The sequence below is a fragment of the Notamacropus eugenii genome, chromosome 6 (genome assembly GCF_028372415.1).
Source record: "Notamacropus eugenii isolate mMacEug1 chromosome 6, mMacEug1.pri_v2, whole genome shotgun sequence".
NCBI classification, from domain to species: Eukaryota; Metazoa; Chordata; class Mammalia; order Diprotodontia; family Macropodidae; genus Notamacropus; species Notamacropus eugenii.
Window position 1 is genome coordinate 70,541,273 of NC_092877.1, and position 16,087 is coordinate 70,557,359.

General features: G+C 39.4%; 1 protein-coding gene across 6 annotated transcripts in view; it reads right to left on the minus strand.

Annotated features, from left to right (window-relative positions):
• Positions 1 to 2,267: 2,267 nt before the first annotated feature.
• The window catches only part of LCORL (ligand dependent nuclear receptor corepressor like), a 164,193-nt gene continuing 150,373 nt past the window's right edge, over positions 2,268 to 16,087 (minus strand). For 4 of the 6 annotated variants that reach the window (XM_072620348.1, XM_072620354.1, XM_072620353.1 and 1 more), the window contains one exon: positions 2,597 to 2,732. In XM_072620348.1, coding sequence (XP_072476449.1) covers positions 2,719 to 2,732 — 14 coding nt within the window. In that variant the 3' untranslated portion in view covers positions 2,597 to 2,718. Of the gene's footprint in view, positions 2,733 to 16,087 lie in introns of all 6 variants that reach the window. The other 2 variants (XM_072620357.1, XM_072620351.1) reach the window with 1 other exon arrangement.

Sequence of the window (16,087 nt, forward strand, 5' to 3'; positions counted from 1 at the left end):
ATTTGCAAATGGATCCTTTGCCCTTTCTGGGTAAGGGTCCTGTGCAACACTTGAAGGTTCTAAGTTGTAGGTAGATGCAACTCTGCCTGAACCTAAGGAATTCTCACACCAGCGAGACCATCAGTCTTCGGTGCACGGAAGTATTCTTCCACTGGCAAAAACTGTAACAACCAATTGTTTTCTGAAATTGACCTTCACCTGAATCCGCTAAATTAGAGTTCCTTTTCTCAGTAATCTCCAACATTTAAAGCAAATGTAAGAAATCACCCAGAGAGCTTTCTTTACTCCCTCTTTCACCACACCCTTCCGCAACATTGACAGATCGTTTCCTTTTATTCCCAGAACAGGAAATGTGACAGAGAAAATTTCCAACACATTGAACTTTTGTTCCTACTGAAAATTTTGCATCCAAGACCAAAAGTATGTACACTTTATTTTCAATGGGTTATATTTGTTTAATGTGATGTTTCCAAGGAGAAAAAAGTACCATAAAGACATCAGTGAAGGAACTGTATTCTAGAGACTAAAGAGGCATTTGCCATGAACCACTAGATTACTACCATACAGTCACTAGAGAAACCAGAAACACGGGGTGTCTGAAGGGTGTGAAGCTAACGGACAGAGATGATGGCACGAAAGATGCAAGATGGAAAATTAAAGAGAAATAATTTGTTAGTTAGCAATGGATCAAGGAGTGAGGGCTGGAAGGGAACTACAAGGTCATCTGGTCTAACCCTTACTTTTTTTATAGAGATAGAAACTGAGGCCCAGAGGTCAAGTGATTTGCCCAAGGTCATATACGTACTAAATAGCTGAGCCTGTACTTGAACTCTGATCGTCTGACTCCAAATTTAGTACTCTTTTCTGTGGTATCATGCACACAGAGGTGCCTCAAACTCCTTCCAGAGATTATTCTAAAGACTAGTTACAATTTCACCCTAGCAGTATGTTTTATAATTCTTGGGAGGAAAAATAACAAGAAACCTTCAAATGTATAAATTACCTAGATTTAAAAGGCATTTGAAATACGCGGTTAAGACAAGTGCTTTGTCTTTTAAATGTGTACGGTTCTGCTTTGTTGTTTTCTTAACCTCCCAATTACCTGGTTGCTAGACTGTCCATAAGGAAAGAATCCATGGTTTTGATACACCTTGGTTGGTTGTAAGCCCCAGTGCTTTTCTCTGGGCTAGGTCAGTGAGAGAAGACTTGTAAAAACGAGGTCAAGCATAAAACATAGGACTTTTATACTTAAATAGTATCACAAAGCCATGAGAAACAGCATGGCCTAGTGGAGAAAGGACCAGACTGCGAGTCCAGCCTGGAGTCAAGGCCTTCCTCTGACACATACTAAACTTTTCAGGGTCCAGGCCACTCTCTAAGACAGAGATTTATTAATCTAAGGTGTGTGTATGGATTTCAAGGGATCTATGAAATTGTATGGGAAAAAAATACATCTTTATTTCAATATAATTGGTTTCCTTTGTAATCCTAGGAATTTTATTTTATGCATCTTCACTAGCCTGCCCAAGGTTTGTAACAGTAGAAGCGTCAGAGCCCTGCTCTAAGACTGTTACAAAGTTGGCCTCTGTATGGGGAGAGGTTGTTTCGACACCAAAAGTTTTCCGTATTGATGAAATCTGAGGTCTGGACCAAAAAACCAAACAACAACAAAACCCAATAATCACATGATGACTGCAGAGGCTGCACTTGGCTTGTTGGAGAAGACCATCTTTTCCATGCTGCAGAGAAACCATAGGAAACGTGTCCCTCTCAGTAGTGACAGTGATCCATCTGCCCCCACAGAGGCTGAATGACAGCCTGGAAATTGAATCCATAGACATTGTTTTCATAGATTTGCCATCTCCAGAACCTAAGCAAAAAACTCAAGAGGAAGATGAGCCAACTGAAATCAAATGAACCAACGCCCCTTCTAAAAGGGACTGTGTGAATGGATGACATGTTGTGAATGACTTTCCCATATATGGGAAATGACTGAAGGATATTTCGTTGGGGAGGCATCTTTGCTTGCCTTTTACTGCTTTGTGTCGAGGTAGTTGGCAGGTAATCAGATGAAATAATGTAGGTAAAGCACTCTGCACACCTTAAAGTGCTTTATAAATGTAAGCCATTATTACTGTCATCATCATCATCGGCATCCAACTGCTACACAATCATGTACGGATCAGGTCATCAGCACAAACCTTTAAAATATTTGCTCTCCAAGTCACATATTACATTATATATTAAAACTTTGTGCACAAAACAAAACAGAGACAAAATCATATATTTAAACTCAAAAGGACATACAAAAGTCACAAAATACTATTAAAAGAGAAACATCAAGTTCCATTTGTACTGCAAAATTCCACGATGGTCAGGTGCAAAACATATAAAAATATACAAAGAGTAAATCAAATGAATAATGCTAGTGATTTAATATAAAGACAAATCACAAGATTGGAAATATTTCAAGAACAAGAAATGCTTATCGTTCGGCAGAAATAATGTCGATGTACAAAAAAGGATAGTGCAAGAAGGCTTCTGCAGCCTAGCTGTTCTCTTCAGTGGGGAGCTCGTGGTTCCGAGCTGGCTGGCTAGCCAGAGGTGGGGTTGGGAGACTTCGATTCCACTCAGTGGGCTGATTAAGGCACATCTTAACGGGCTTCAAAGGACTACTTGCTGTGTTCGTGTCAGACAAACCCTGATTCTCATCAGTTTTCATTTGTAGCATGCTGGAAAAAAAAATGTAATGCAATTTAGTTTCATTTTCATTTCAAAGCAAGCAAATCAACTTTCTGAACAGAAATTGGTTATTTGGCTTGTTTTCTGAACCAACCCAGTGTACAAGAGTAAAAATAGAGAAACGATTCTATTACAATGACATTCGTTTTTCTAGTGTCAGGTGTTTGGTCAAATTTCAATTCAGTGAACCTTTATTAAACATCTACTAGTTACCAGGCACTGGGGAATATCGTGACAAAAAACCATAAGTCTGCTATCCAGGATCTTACATTCTACTTGGGAGAGGATAATTAGGAGTTTGGGGGGATAACATGGGCAAAGAGAATTAAGTACACTATATACACAAAGTAAGTGGGGGTGGGCCACCACCAGCTGGACTTATTGGCCAAGCCTTCCTCGGGAGGTATATTGTGAGCTGAGTTTTGAAGGAAACACGTGATTCTCTGAGGCAGAAGTGAGGAAGCAACACGTTCCAGACCCAGGCTCTGCTTCCCAAAGACAGGAGCCCTAAAATCTCATTGGCTGGAAGACAGAGGAATGTGCAGGAAGTCTGGAAAGGGAGGCTAGAGCTAAAATGGACAGGCTTTTACAAGTCAAACTGAGAAGTTCTGGATTTTCTTCTATTTTATTTGCATTTATTCCATTCTCAAGAAATAATAACAAGTTTCTTGAGCAGTGGGGGGACATAACAAAGCTATGGGAATATCAATTTGGCAGCTGTGTGGAGCATGAGCTGCTGAGAAGAGCTGATGGAGAAAAGGACACCAATGAGGAGTATTGGGGCTATTGCAAAGGTCCAGGCAGGAGGAGATGAAGGCCTGACTGAGTGAGGGTGGTAGAGAGAAGGGCAGGGACATGAGAGGTGTTGTGGAAGTGTAACTGACAGAAACTGGGCAAGTGCCTGGTGAGGGAGTAGGATGATCTAAGTATAACTCCAGGCTGGCTGAATCTGGTGAGCAATGCAAGGCGACTATAGTGACACGAGGCTAGGTACATCAATACCTTCATCATGAGAATAACCAGGTGTCCCTTCATAGAAAGCTGTAATACTTTAAATTCGCACTAATGTGTGTCACAGGTTAGAGCTGAAAGGCAACCTTAGAGATCACATAGACTCCTGTATTAAGACCACAAAGGTGAAATGATTTTTCTTAAATCACACCTTCAAGAGGTGAAGCTTACATCCAAAATTGGGTCTTCTGACTTAAAATCCAGTGTTCTTTCCACGAAAGCATTTCCATGTTGGAAAAAAAAAATAATGGAGCCCATGCTCCCTGGCCAGACCTAACTTGCTCCACTACTGGGGTAAGAGATGGGGAAGGGCAGAGAGCTGAGGCCAGGCTATCCCTTTTAGGAACAATCTCAACCTCCTCTCTGGGCAGGGTCCCTCTTATTCCAATTCACTTCCCCCAATCACCTATAATGTGCAATGTTCCAGAATGTTCATGTGTCCAACAGCTGCAGGATGATATAACAAAACATGACAATAAGAACCAGCCTAAGGACTGTAGTCTGTTTCATGGCTAAACTTGATCTTTCTATACCAGCAGTGAAACCTCTCATTAGCCTGATAAATGTGATTGGTGTTAGACTGTTCTGTTTTGATGGCAAAAAAAAAAAAGACAAAAATCCAACTTGGAGGGTTCTAGGCACTACTATGAAAGAAAGATAACTGCTTCATAATCCGATTTTTCATTTTCTGATGCCCACTAAGTAATTAATCTATTCTGCTGAACTACTGGCTAAGTTTAGTAATGTATAGAACATGGAGGTGCCTGATGATGCCCTAAGATGTTGGAAGAGCTTTTAACTAAGATCAAGTTTATCTTTCAATGAGTGTCCTCAAGATCTGTACTACCTGCTTAGGTCAATCATATCACAGTCCTTAAATTCCTGCCCATCACCCTACTATGTTGCCTCAGTCTAACTGGTCTCATCTCCCTCCCACCCTTCATCCTGAGACAATGGGTTCTTGATATCGGAAGAGGAAAGGAAGGGAATAAGTATTTACCTCATGCCCACTATGTGCCAGGCATTGTGCTAAGTACATTTTACAAATTTCATCTGATCCTTGCAACATCTGATGAGGTTGCTATTATCCCCATTTTACAGTGGAGGAAACTGAGGCAAACAGAGTGATTTGAAGTTAAGGTGAACTTTCATCCTACCTTGCCCAGAACCAAGCCTCTGTGCCACTTTCTGGTCATCTCTACCATATGCTGTCTCGCTCTTCCCTGCTCTTTTTTTCACATTTGTCTTTCCCCATTAGAATATAAGCTACTTGAGGGCAAGGAATGGTTTACTTTTTTATATTTGTACCCCCAGCCCTCAGCACAATGAAGTGTTAAGTGTTTAATAAATGCTCTAATAGCACTCTGACAGTTTTCAATGGGCAAAGAGTTAATGCTTGGGTGATGGTGCTGCTTTTCATGCTGTTACCAACATTTATTATTGTGTGGGGATTTACTTCAGGTGATATATCTTCTACTAGGGCTTAATATATCTTCTCATAGTAGCTTCAGAACTGAACTGAGAAACAGGGTGACCCATAAAAGAAAAAAAAAGCCTCACCATAAGGTTGTCTTTCATTAACATAAGTGGTAGGATTTAGAACTGGAAAGAAAATAAGGTCCAAGCCCCCTTTTTAGAGAGGAGAATAGTGAGGTCCGGAGAAGTGAAGTGAATGATGTGAGGTCACAGAGCTGGGACTTATGCCCACGGTCTCTGGCTCTCAATTGACTTCTCTTTCCATGGGGCTATAAGATGCTCTGTCTTCCTCTTTTGTTCCTTTTTTCCTTTCATTTCAGCACTATGGCTTAAGGTATAGGAAGAGACTCCCGCCTAGGAAGAGAATCCACCTGAAGGCTGGTGAGAATGTATTTGTCTAGAGTTTGCAATCTAGTCCAAAGGGTTTGAAACTGAACAGGGATGTAGAGGGAGGGAGATGCCTATTGGCAGTGAGGCGCCGCCATGCTAGATAACAGAGAAAGAGGCCACGGTAGGAAAAGTAACAGGGAAGATGACACAAAATTCTATCAGACAAAATTCAAGATAGGATCTATGTAATAAAATACATCACCTTGAACATCAGTATTAAAAAACACAAATGCTGAATAACAAGGAAAGTGGAGTAGAGGTACTGTTACAAGGAGGCTTGTTTGACCTCAAAGGCATCACTGAAATGTGACTGCAGGAGACGCAGGACTGAAATATGATCCTGGGAAGGTGTATGTTATTCAGAAAGTATAGCATATATAAAAGGGGGACGGTTGTACATTAAGAAGGTGAATTCCATAAGCTAGTGAGAATTTGTGTGAAAAATGAAAGCAGAAACAGAAATGCTATTTTCATTGACATATATTACAAACCCTCTGAACAGAAAGAGGACATAGATGATGAGTTTGGAAAGGTCACAGGCCTGACGAAGGCATGATGCTATAGTCATGGGATTTAAATTATTATAAGATCTGGAGCTTCCTACCCAAAGCAGAGCAGCTAAGAATTTCTTGACTAGCTTAATGATAACTTAATCCTTCAAAATGTGGAGGAATCAACAAGGGGAAATTATATTCTGGGTATGATTCTCACTTACAAGGAGTAACTGGAAAACAAGGTGGAAAGAATGGTAACCTTGAGAGGAAAGGACTGACCACATTATCTTAGAATTTGTGACCAAGGAAAACCAGGCCAACATGAACCCTCGATTTTAGAAGTTGGTCCAAATGGTTCAGAGAAAGAAGCGGTAAGACCCCAAGGCAGGATGGGAAGTGTCAAGAATGAAGTTTTGAAGACAAAAAAAAAGGAAGCAATTTTATTTAGGAAGAAAAGGAGTGGGGGAGGCTATCCAAACAAATCAATATGGATGAACATATAGGGGAATCATCAATTAAATTCTAAAAATACATATACAAAAGATGGAGGGGTAAATAGTAGAGGATGAATATAAAAACACAATCTATTCTTCTAAGAACAGTGTCATAAGCACTAATGCTTAGAATGAACTGAAGCTAAGCAGAAATGCTAAAAACAAAATAATTTTTAAAAAGTTATCCTGGAGAAAATGATTAAAGAAAGGATAGGACAGCTGCTTGGAGCAGATGGACCAGTAAGAGATGACACCCAGAAAGCAGAGCTGCTCAATTCCCATTCTACTTTAGTTTTCTCAAAGAAAATAATTTTTGGATGAAAGGAAAGCACTAAAACAATTAATGAATTGATACAGAAGACTGAGTAAGGCGGTAGTAAAAGGGCTATCTCCAGTCACTAAGTCCAGGATGAACTGTATCCCAGGCTACTGAAAGACTTTGTAAATGTCTGTGAAGCCACTATTTGTGATTTGAGAAAGATCACAGAAAATAGAATTGAAAAAGGATAAATATTATCCAATTTTTCTGAAGGGGGAAGATAATGAAATCTTAGATTGACTTGGATTCTTGGCAAAATTTTAGAACCTTTTATTACAAAGATTATAGATTTGGAGCTGGAAAGGGTCCTAGAGGTTATCAAGTCCAATTCTCTCATTTTATAGATAAGGAAAATAAAGCTAAAAGAAGTTAATATGTTTTACTCATGATCACCCACAGCTTTTAAATGTCTGAAGCAGGATTTAAACTTAGGACTTCCTCCACTCCCAGTAACTCCCCTTCCCCACCTTCTCCCAAGCTGCCTGGCTAGTGAACATCTACAAAAGCATGTGCTCATCACAAAAAGCCACTATCATTTCATCAATGAACCCTCTGTCCTTCCCTCCTAGGGTTGTTTGACTGCTGTATCTGGCAAGGGCTCTAGATTCAATTACTTAGATTTTGATAAAGACTCTCTTTATCTTGTTCTTGTATAAAAGATGAAGAGATGTGGACTAGACAAGAGTACAATTAAGATAGATTAGGACCTGACTGAATAGTCACACCGAAAAGGGAAAAGACATCAGGGGTTTGTAATGTCTCCAGTGAAGTGACCCAAGGATTTCTGCTTAACATATTTATCAGTGATTTGGGTAAAGAAATGCTTATCGAACTTGCAGATGGCACAAAGCTGGGAAGGAGAGCCAAAGGAGATCTCAACAAACTATAATCAAATAGGATGAAATTTAACAGCAAGAGATGCATAACTTTTCACAGCTCTTCACAAGCATAACACAGGGTATGTGTGGTCATTAAGAGTTCATCACAAAGAGATCTGGTGATTTTAACTGCTCAACAGCCATTAATACTGTAAGAGCCACTGAAAATACAGAGACAAAGAAGTGAAACAGTTCCTGTCATTAAGGGGCTTACGTTCTATTGCGGGAGTCAGAAGAACATATAAGAAGTACGTACAAAACAAATACAAGGTAATGTGGGATCTGGAGGGAAGGCAGGAAAGGTCACACATAACCAGTGGCATTTAAGCCAAGTTTTGAAGGAAACTAAAGATTGCAAGAGTTAGAAAGGCAGGGGAAGTACATTTTGGGCATGGGGGAACGGGTTGTGCAAAGGCATAGGAAACAGAATGTGGCAAATAGCAAAAAAAAGCATATTTGTTCAATACGGAGTATATCAAAGATAGTCATATGTGATTAGGATCTAAAGATATGTTGGAATCAGTTGTGAAAAGCTTTCTACTTGATCCTAGAAGTATGCGGTTGAGGATTAAGGAGGCACTCTTCCTGTTATATCCTTCCCTAGTCAAATCCCATTGGAACATTATATTGAGTCCAGGGTTTCACTTTTTAGGAAGGATGCTGGTAAGCTGAGAGCATACAGAAGAAAAACAGGAAGATGATCCCACATGAAGATTAGCTGAAGAAACTGGGGACGTTCAGATTGGGTGAAACTTGGGGTAGACACTGTCTTTAAGTATCAGAAAGGCTACTACGTGAAAGAGGTATTTGGTTTGTTCCACTTGATTCCAGAAAACAGAAGTAAGAGCAACTGCAGAACCAGATCTAGGCTAAATGGAGTTGCCTAACAATAAGTGCTATTCAAAAATGAAATGAGCTAACTCAGGAACTATCAGGTTCCTTAATACCACAATTCAACAACCATTTTTATTGTGTCTGCCATGTGGCTGGAACTGTGCTGGTCATTAAGACGACAAAGTCTAAAATTAAACAGTCCTGGTCCTCAAGGACCTTACAATGTTTGGGTAGTGATAGTATGACAACATCTATGTGGATAAATAGAAAATAGAGACAAAGGAGACACAGATACGTTTGGGAAGGAGGTAATAGCAACTAAAGTAGAACTTCTAAACCTATTTTTGTGTCAGGGTCCCTGTTGGTAGTCTAGTAAAACCCTCAAGTCTAATCTAACCTGAGAAAGGGTATAGACCCTTTCTGAGAAAAATGTTTTTAAATGAAAAAAATATAGATAACAAAGAAGTCAATTATACTAAAAGAGTATCATTTTCATAGACCCCAAGTTAATAACCCCTGAAACTGCAGGAGGTGGTACTTGAGCTAAGCTTAAAAAGAAGGTAGTAAGGCAGGTATTCTGTGGATTAGCATGAGGAGGGATAGAGGAAAGCCTCCAAGAAGCATGAAGATAGGAGATGTAATGTTATATGTAGGAAACAGCAAACAAGTCAGTTTGGTTGGAACATACAGTATATGAAAGAAGGTCCTGTGCAACAAGCTTGGAAAGGAATGTTGGAGACAGACTGTGAAGGGCTTTAAAAGCTAGAGAAATTTGTGTTATCCTAGAGGCAAGAGGGAGAGACTCGAAGTGCTTGAGCAGGAGATAGAGGCTTGTGGCAAACTCACGTTTGGGAAACGTCCCTTTGACAGCTATGTAGAAAAAGTGGGTATGAGAGAGCCTAAAGAAGCCCAAACAAAGATATTTCATGATCCAGATGAGAAGGTCATGTAGCTCTGACCTAGGATGGTGGCTATATAAGAAAGTGGATGCACATGACATATCAGAGAAGTGGGATTGATGAGGAAGCCAAGGGTTGACTCATAGATTGCAAAAGCTATATGTTGTAGAGGCTTCATGTATAGATTGGACTTGATAGTCTCTCTGAGGTTCCTTCCAAGTCTTGAGTTTCTGCGAAGCCACTTTGATCATGGGAAGCAGCATGGTAGAGCGGAAATCTATCACAGGTTTACATTCAGAGAAGCAGGGTTCAGTTTCCTGCTCTGTCACTTACTGTGTGACTTTGGACAAGTTTCAGCCTCTCTGGGACTGGTTTCATCATCTGTAAAGGCAGCAATTGGACTAGATGACCTCTAAGGATCTATTCCTCCTCCTCTGACTACTCCCCACTCTTCTTTGCTGGATCATCTTCATCCACATCAGGCCAACTAACTGTGGAAGGCCCCCAGGGTTTTATTCTAGGTTTTCTTCTCTTGTCTGCCCCATCTATTATCTCACTTGGTGATTTCATCAGTTCCCATGCTTTCAACTGTCTTATCTCCATGTGTGTTCATCCTTCATTGCCAAAGAAGACTATGCCATCAGAGAAATGATGACATGACTTGCACTTGACTTTGTTTTGAGTAAGGGAGGGCTGTGCAGGTCACCAGCCTCACTTCTCCTCCAGAGCCATCTGAATCCAGTGACCAGATATTCATCAGGATGACTGGAGATGACCCAGGATGAGGCAGTTGGGGTTGAGTGACTTGCCCAAGGTCACACAGCTAGTGAGTGTCAAGTGTCTGAGGTGAGATTTGAACTCAGATCCTCCTGACTCCTGCACTGGTGCTCTATCCACTGCATCACCTAGCTGCCCCTTATCTATGCAGATAACTCTCAGATCCACTTTTCCAGTTCTAATCTCTCTCCCAACCTCCAGTCTTGCAACTCCAACTGCCGATTACATATGTCAAACTACATGTCCCATGGACATCATGAAACTCAAAATATCCAAAACTCAACTCATAATCTTTTCCTCAAAACCCTCTCTTCCATGTGACTTCCCTATCACTCTCAAGGGTATCACCATACTCCCAGTCACCCAAACTCACAACTGAGATGTCACCACTCCTCACATCCAATTTGTTGCCAAGTCCTGGCAAGTTTATGTTTTTCTTCACATCTTATATATGCCTTCTCTCCACTGACATTGTAGAATCACCCTGGTGTAGGCCCATTAACCTCACACTTGGACTACTGCAAGAGCTTGCTGGTTGTTCTCATTTTTCATTTCAGCTCATCTCCACTCAGCTGTCAAAGTGACCTTAAAGTGCATGTCTGAGCAGGTTCCTCTCCCCCATTCCCATTCTACAAATGCCAGAGCCTCCCTATTACCTCCAAGATTTAATATAAAATCATGTTTTGCTTCTAAAGCTCTTTATAACCTGGTCTTCTCTTGCTCTTCTGGTCTTCTTGCACCTTAATCATCACTATGTACTCTGGAATCTTGGAACATTGGTCTCCTAGCTTTTCTTCTTACATGATACTGCTGTTTTCACTGGCTGTCTCCCATGCCTGGAATGTTCTTCTTCATTTCTCCTCCAAGCTTCCCTGGCTTCCTTTAAGTATCAAGAAAGCCTACCTTCTGCAAGGTTCTTTCTGAGATTTATCCCGTATCTATCATTTGTACATAGTTGTTTGTGTTGTCTCCCCGATTAGACAGTGAATTTCTAGAGAGGATTGCCTTTCTTTGTATCCCCAGTACTCTGTACAGTGCTTAAACAAAGGCACTTAATAAATGCTAGCTTACTTCTGGCTTTTAACCTATGATTCTTTGGACCTATATTTGTGCCTAGTAGTTTTTTTTTTAATGTAAATCCTATACACCTTGAATTGTCACCATGTTCACAAGACACTGATCAACTGAATTGAGTAAAACTCATGATCACTATAATGAACTCTATAATCTTTACTGAATTACAGAAGTGTATTTAGCACCTTAGATTTATGTTATTTTTGATGGTGCCTTTTATCTAGCCCCACTAAAATATGTGTACACATGCATACATCCCCTCTGTTCCAATTAGTCTCATGGAGAAATGTGAGATCAATGTTCCATGCCACATGCAACTTCTTTGATTTCCTTTTGGTTACTCAGGTAGGTGGCCCAGTGGTCTCCTGGGCTAGGACTCAGGAAGATGTGATTCAAATATGGCCTCCAACACTCATTCTGCAACTCTGGGCCTCACTTAACCTGTTTGCCTTGATCCACTGGAGAAGCAAATAGCAAACCCTTCTAGTACCTTTGCCAAGAAAACCTCACATGTGGTCACAACAGTTGCACAACAAAGGCAATGCCTTTACCTGAAATGTACTTTCCTTTACTTCTCCAAATTCTCCTCATTCATCAACACCTAGATTGTCTTCACCTTTGGCAGAAGCTTTCCTGATAATTGATTCTCATAGCACTTATATTTGTGCTAAAAAGTTAATCCCAATAGTATTAACTGTTGCCAGACTGATTTCCAAGGAGCTTTCCGAGTAAAGGGACTCTGTAACATTCTATTTGTCTCCTCCACAATGGAATGCATATTGGACAGGATAAGAAGCCTTGGAATCTAGTCCCACTTCTCTCAGTCAGCAGCCTGTGACTTTGAACCAGTTACACAAATTCCTTGAACTAATTTATCTCTAACAATAGTTGCCCTGCCCATCTTTCACAATTCTTGTCAAGAGAAAGTTAATGAAAATATTTCATAAAATATAAAGCAGACTACAGTAATATTTTTTTTTTTACGTAGACCTGTGATTTCATTAGTGTACATCACTCCCTCCAACTATGTAAAATGGTAACTCTTTTATGATGTATAGTATTAGTTGCCTGGAGCACTGAGAAATTTTAAATGATTTGTCCAAGATTTCATAGGCAATCCTGTCAGAGACAGAACTAGAACCCAAAGCCAGAAACTGTGCTAAGCTTGGGATACAAAAGACAGAACAGTCCCTTGCCCCAGGGAGTTTACTCACTAACGAGGAAGATAATGGGTAAACAAACAGGTACTTCAGAGTAGGAGAAAGGTAATTTTAAGGGGAAAGGCTTAAGTCGATGAAATGGGAAAAAGACTCCTGCAAAAGGTGGCATATGAGTTGAGTCTTGATGAAAGCCAGGGATGCCAGCAGCAGGGATGGATGACATTACAGTCTCAGAGGATAGTCAGAACAAAGATAATGGAAACAAGAATGTCCTGTCAGGAATGTTGTTTGTCCTTTGTTTTGAAGAGGACTGTGGACATCATGGCATGGTCTTGACTTGCTCACGAATTGGATTTAAGTGAGGTAGAGCTTCACAAGTCATTAGCCTCACTCTCTTCCAGCATCACTGAAGCCCAAAGTAAGACAAAAGTAAAAATGGCTGGTGATGGCCTGAGATGTAGTGGATGTCCTTGGTGTCCTTGATGTCTAAGTGAGCCAGTGACTCGTTTAGCTACCTGCATGGCCACTGGAACAATTGTTCTCATCCAACCATTTTGCACGGGGACGTCTTCACATGGTTGGGGCAGACATTCCTGTGACTCACTGATGGGCCTGAGGCCCGTTGATTACCCTTAACCTGGTTTAGCCCATCTGCTAAGATGCTTTTTTTTTTCTTTTTTTACCAGGGTGTAGCTGCTATGCATGCTATAGCTTCTTGGAGCCACAGGTGAGAGTTGGGTGCAAGGTGGACACCAAAGGTGGATACAAAGCCCTGGAAAGGACTCAGCAAGTCAAAGGTGCTAGTCTTCCCTGAACACTCCATTTACCCTTCTGTGTGTAAGAAATAGCAAACCAACTGGTACTGCAGGATGGTAGACATAGTGGAAATAGGAGAGAGGGGTCACAATATGAAGAATCTTTGATGTGAACAGAGGACTTTATATGTGATCCTGGAAGAAACAGGGAACACCTTTCAGCAGCCAGGCTTATGTTCAAACTTCCTATACTTATTGAGAGATAAAGCATGTTTTCTATGTCAGAATATGAGAATAGGAAGCCTGCACAATTGGAAAGCATGACACTAAAATTTTTTGAGGGCCAGGGTAATTAAAACACATTGGCTTTCTGTAAAAACCCTCCAATAGAGACTCAAGAAAAAGATTAATGATCAGTGTTTGACTACAGAAAAGACTATAAAGTTTTCTAATAGTATATATGAAGACACACATATATGTAACACATATTTGTATGCATAGAGATGAATATATGATGGCACATAACCATTAAAGAACAAAAAGTAGGTAAGTCTATTCTAAGATTGGTCAGAAATTTCATTTTTAATCTGTATGACAAGAATATACCTATCTTTCAAATTATAGTTGCCTGAATGGCCAAATAGGAATATTTCACTTGATAAAAGTACAAAGGCTCCTATTAGGCCTGATGAATTTCTCATAATGTTCCCGTATTTTCTCATTGGTTCTAAAAAGCAGTTTTTTAAAAAAAAATTTCAAGTTATGCATTAGAAAAGAAATTATTTTTGGTAATTTAGAAATTGTAGATTGCCTACATAGTGTAATGGCCATAGGAACTCTCAGATGAATGCACCATTATTAAAATTCACAAAGAAGTTTGGATGACACACATATCCACAAATTAGTCTTCATATTGAAACTCCATGAATAAATGAAGATACTTTACTCCTGGCTGAATGTACAGTACTCATTTCAATATCACCTGTATTCCTTTTGCTGTATAAAGGCACACTTTTCTTTTATCAGATTCACCCAGATATTTTTACTGGGTTTTAAATGAAATGGGGTAGAAAGAACAAAGTTTTCAAGTTGTAAAGGTGCATTAAAAAAAGAAAAAAAACAGTTTGATTTTGAGGTTCGCACATGGTTAGTGTTGTCACTATCTTAATGTAACTCTTTCTAGGTATTTTAATATTATCCACCCAATTAAAAGCATTTAAATACATTTTCATTTTATTGGCTGAAAATTATATATAGTAAACTCTCATCAGGTTGAAATACTGCAATTCAGAATGTGTAAATAACATTGTTGTGTATGATTTTTAAGTATTCAGGAACCTTATTTCTCTAAAGATTTTCAATCTTACTCTCAAAACTGGGAAAATCAGATCTAAAAGTAGTGATTTTTCAAACCACAGACTGAGAAATTAATGATTCCTTCTACAATTCTTCACTTCTGGGTTTAGTAATTCTTTATGGGGGAAAAAGGCTTTTATGCTTATCAGGCAGCAGGATTTAGTGAACAGGGCTTGAAATGAGGAAGCCCTGGATTCAAATACAGACAGACAATAGATATTGGTGGGGGCATGTTGCTTAACCTCTTTAAGCATCTTAGGCAACTCACTACTTTATCAACATATCAGTTATGTCATGTTTACATTGGTGTAAGAAGTTCCCACTTCAGGATTTCCTTACACTGATAAAACCAGAAATTCTTTGCATATGTTTAGGATAAAGTATTTACAGTGTTTAACTAGCAACTTAATTTATTTGCTTGCACCCACCTCTTTATTCATAGTGTCTATTACATTTGAAAATAATAGAATTTTAAAAGTTAGTCTGTATCTCAGATTGTTCTTACTAAGTCTGCCTGGTTCATCCACTCCCCACCATTACTGTAAATTAGTGACTTTTTACACCATGACATCATCAACTGTCTAAGCTGAAGGTTCTTAAAACTCCATGGCTACACTTAAAATATTTTGGATAACTATTTCAATATAATTAGTTTCCTTGGTAATCTTATGCGCCTCTTATTTCGTACATTCAAAAACATGATTCTGAGAAAGAGCTCCACAGGTGTCACCAGACTGACAATGGTGTCCACATCACAAAAAAAGGTTAAGAAATTGTTCTAAGCTAACACTCTATGTAAGTTTATGTTTCTAGTGAAAGGAAAAAGTAGAAAAATTAAAATTTTATAAAGTTTCCTCATGTGTAGGGAAGTCATTGAAACTTATCTTAGATATAACTAGTGATCACATATTTAATTCAGTTGTTACTAAGTCCTGTAAATGTGAAATTCATAGTGGCAGGGATGAACTTGGCCTGCGATTTCATTGACAAAAAGAATCTTTGGATGAACAAACTCCCTGTAGCAACCGCAGGTGTACATCTTTCTTGTTAGAGTTACCTAGAACACTGAAAGTTTAGAGGACCAATTTGTGTCAGAGAAAACAGTTGAACTCAGGTTTTCTTGGTTCCAAGGCTAGGTCTCCACCCACATAACCTTTCCTATTATTTTTTTAGCTAGGAAGTACAGTACAGAGAAGGGTACTGGACTTAAAGTGAGATCCCCTGACTTTAAGCTCTGGCTGTATTTATTATGTGTGATCTTGAGCAACTAACTAGTTTTGCTTATTGCTATATGTAGGAATTTACACTCCATGAACCAAGAGTTCTTTGAGTTTTTTCTTAAGTTCTTTGAACTTGTTTCCAAACCTATAAAATGAAGATATCACAATAACCTATATCATTATTATGAGAAATGTGCTTTAGAAAGTA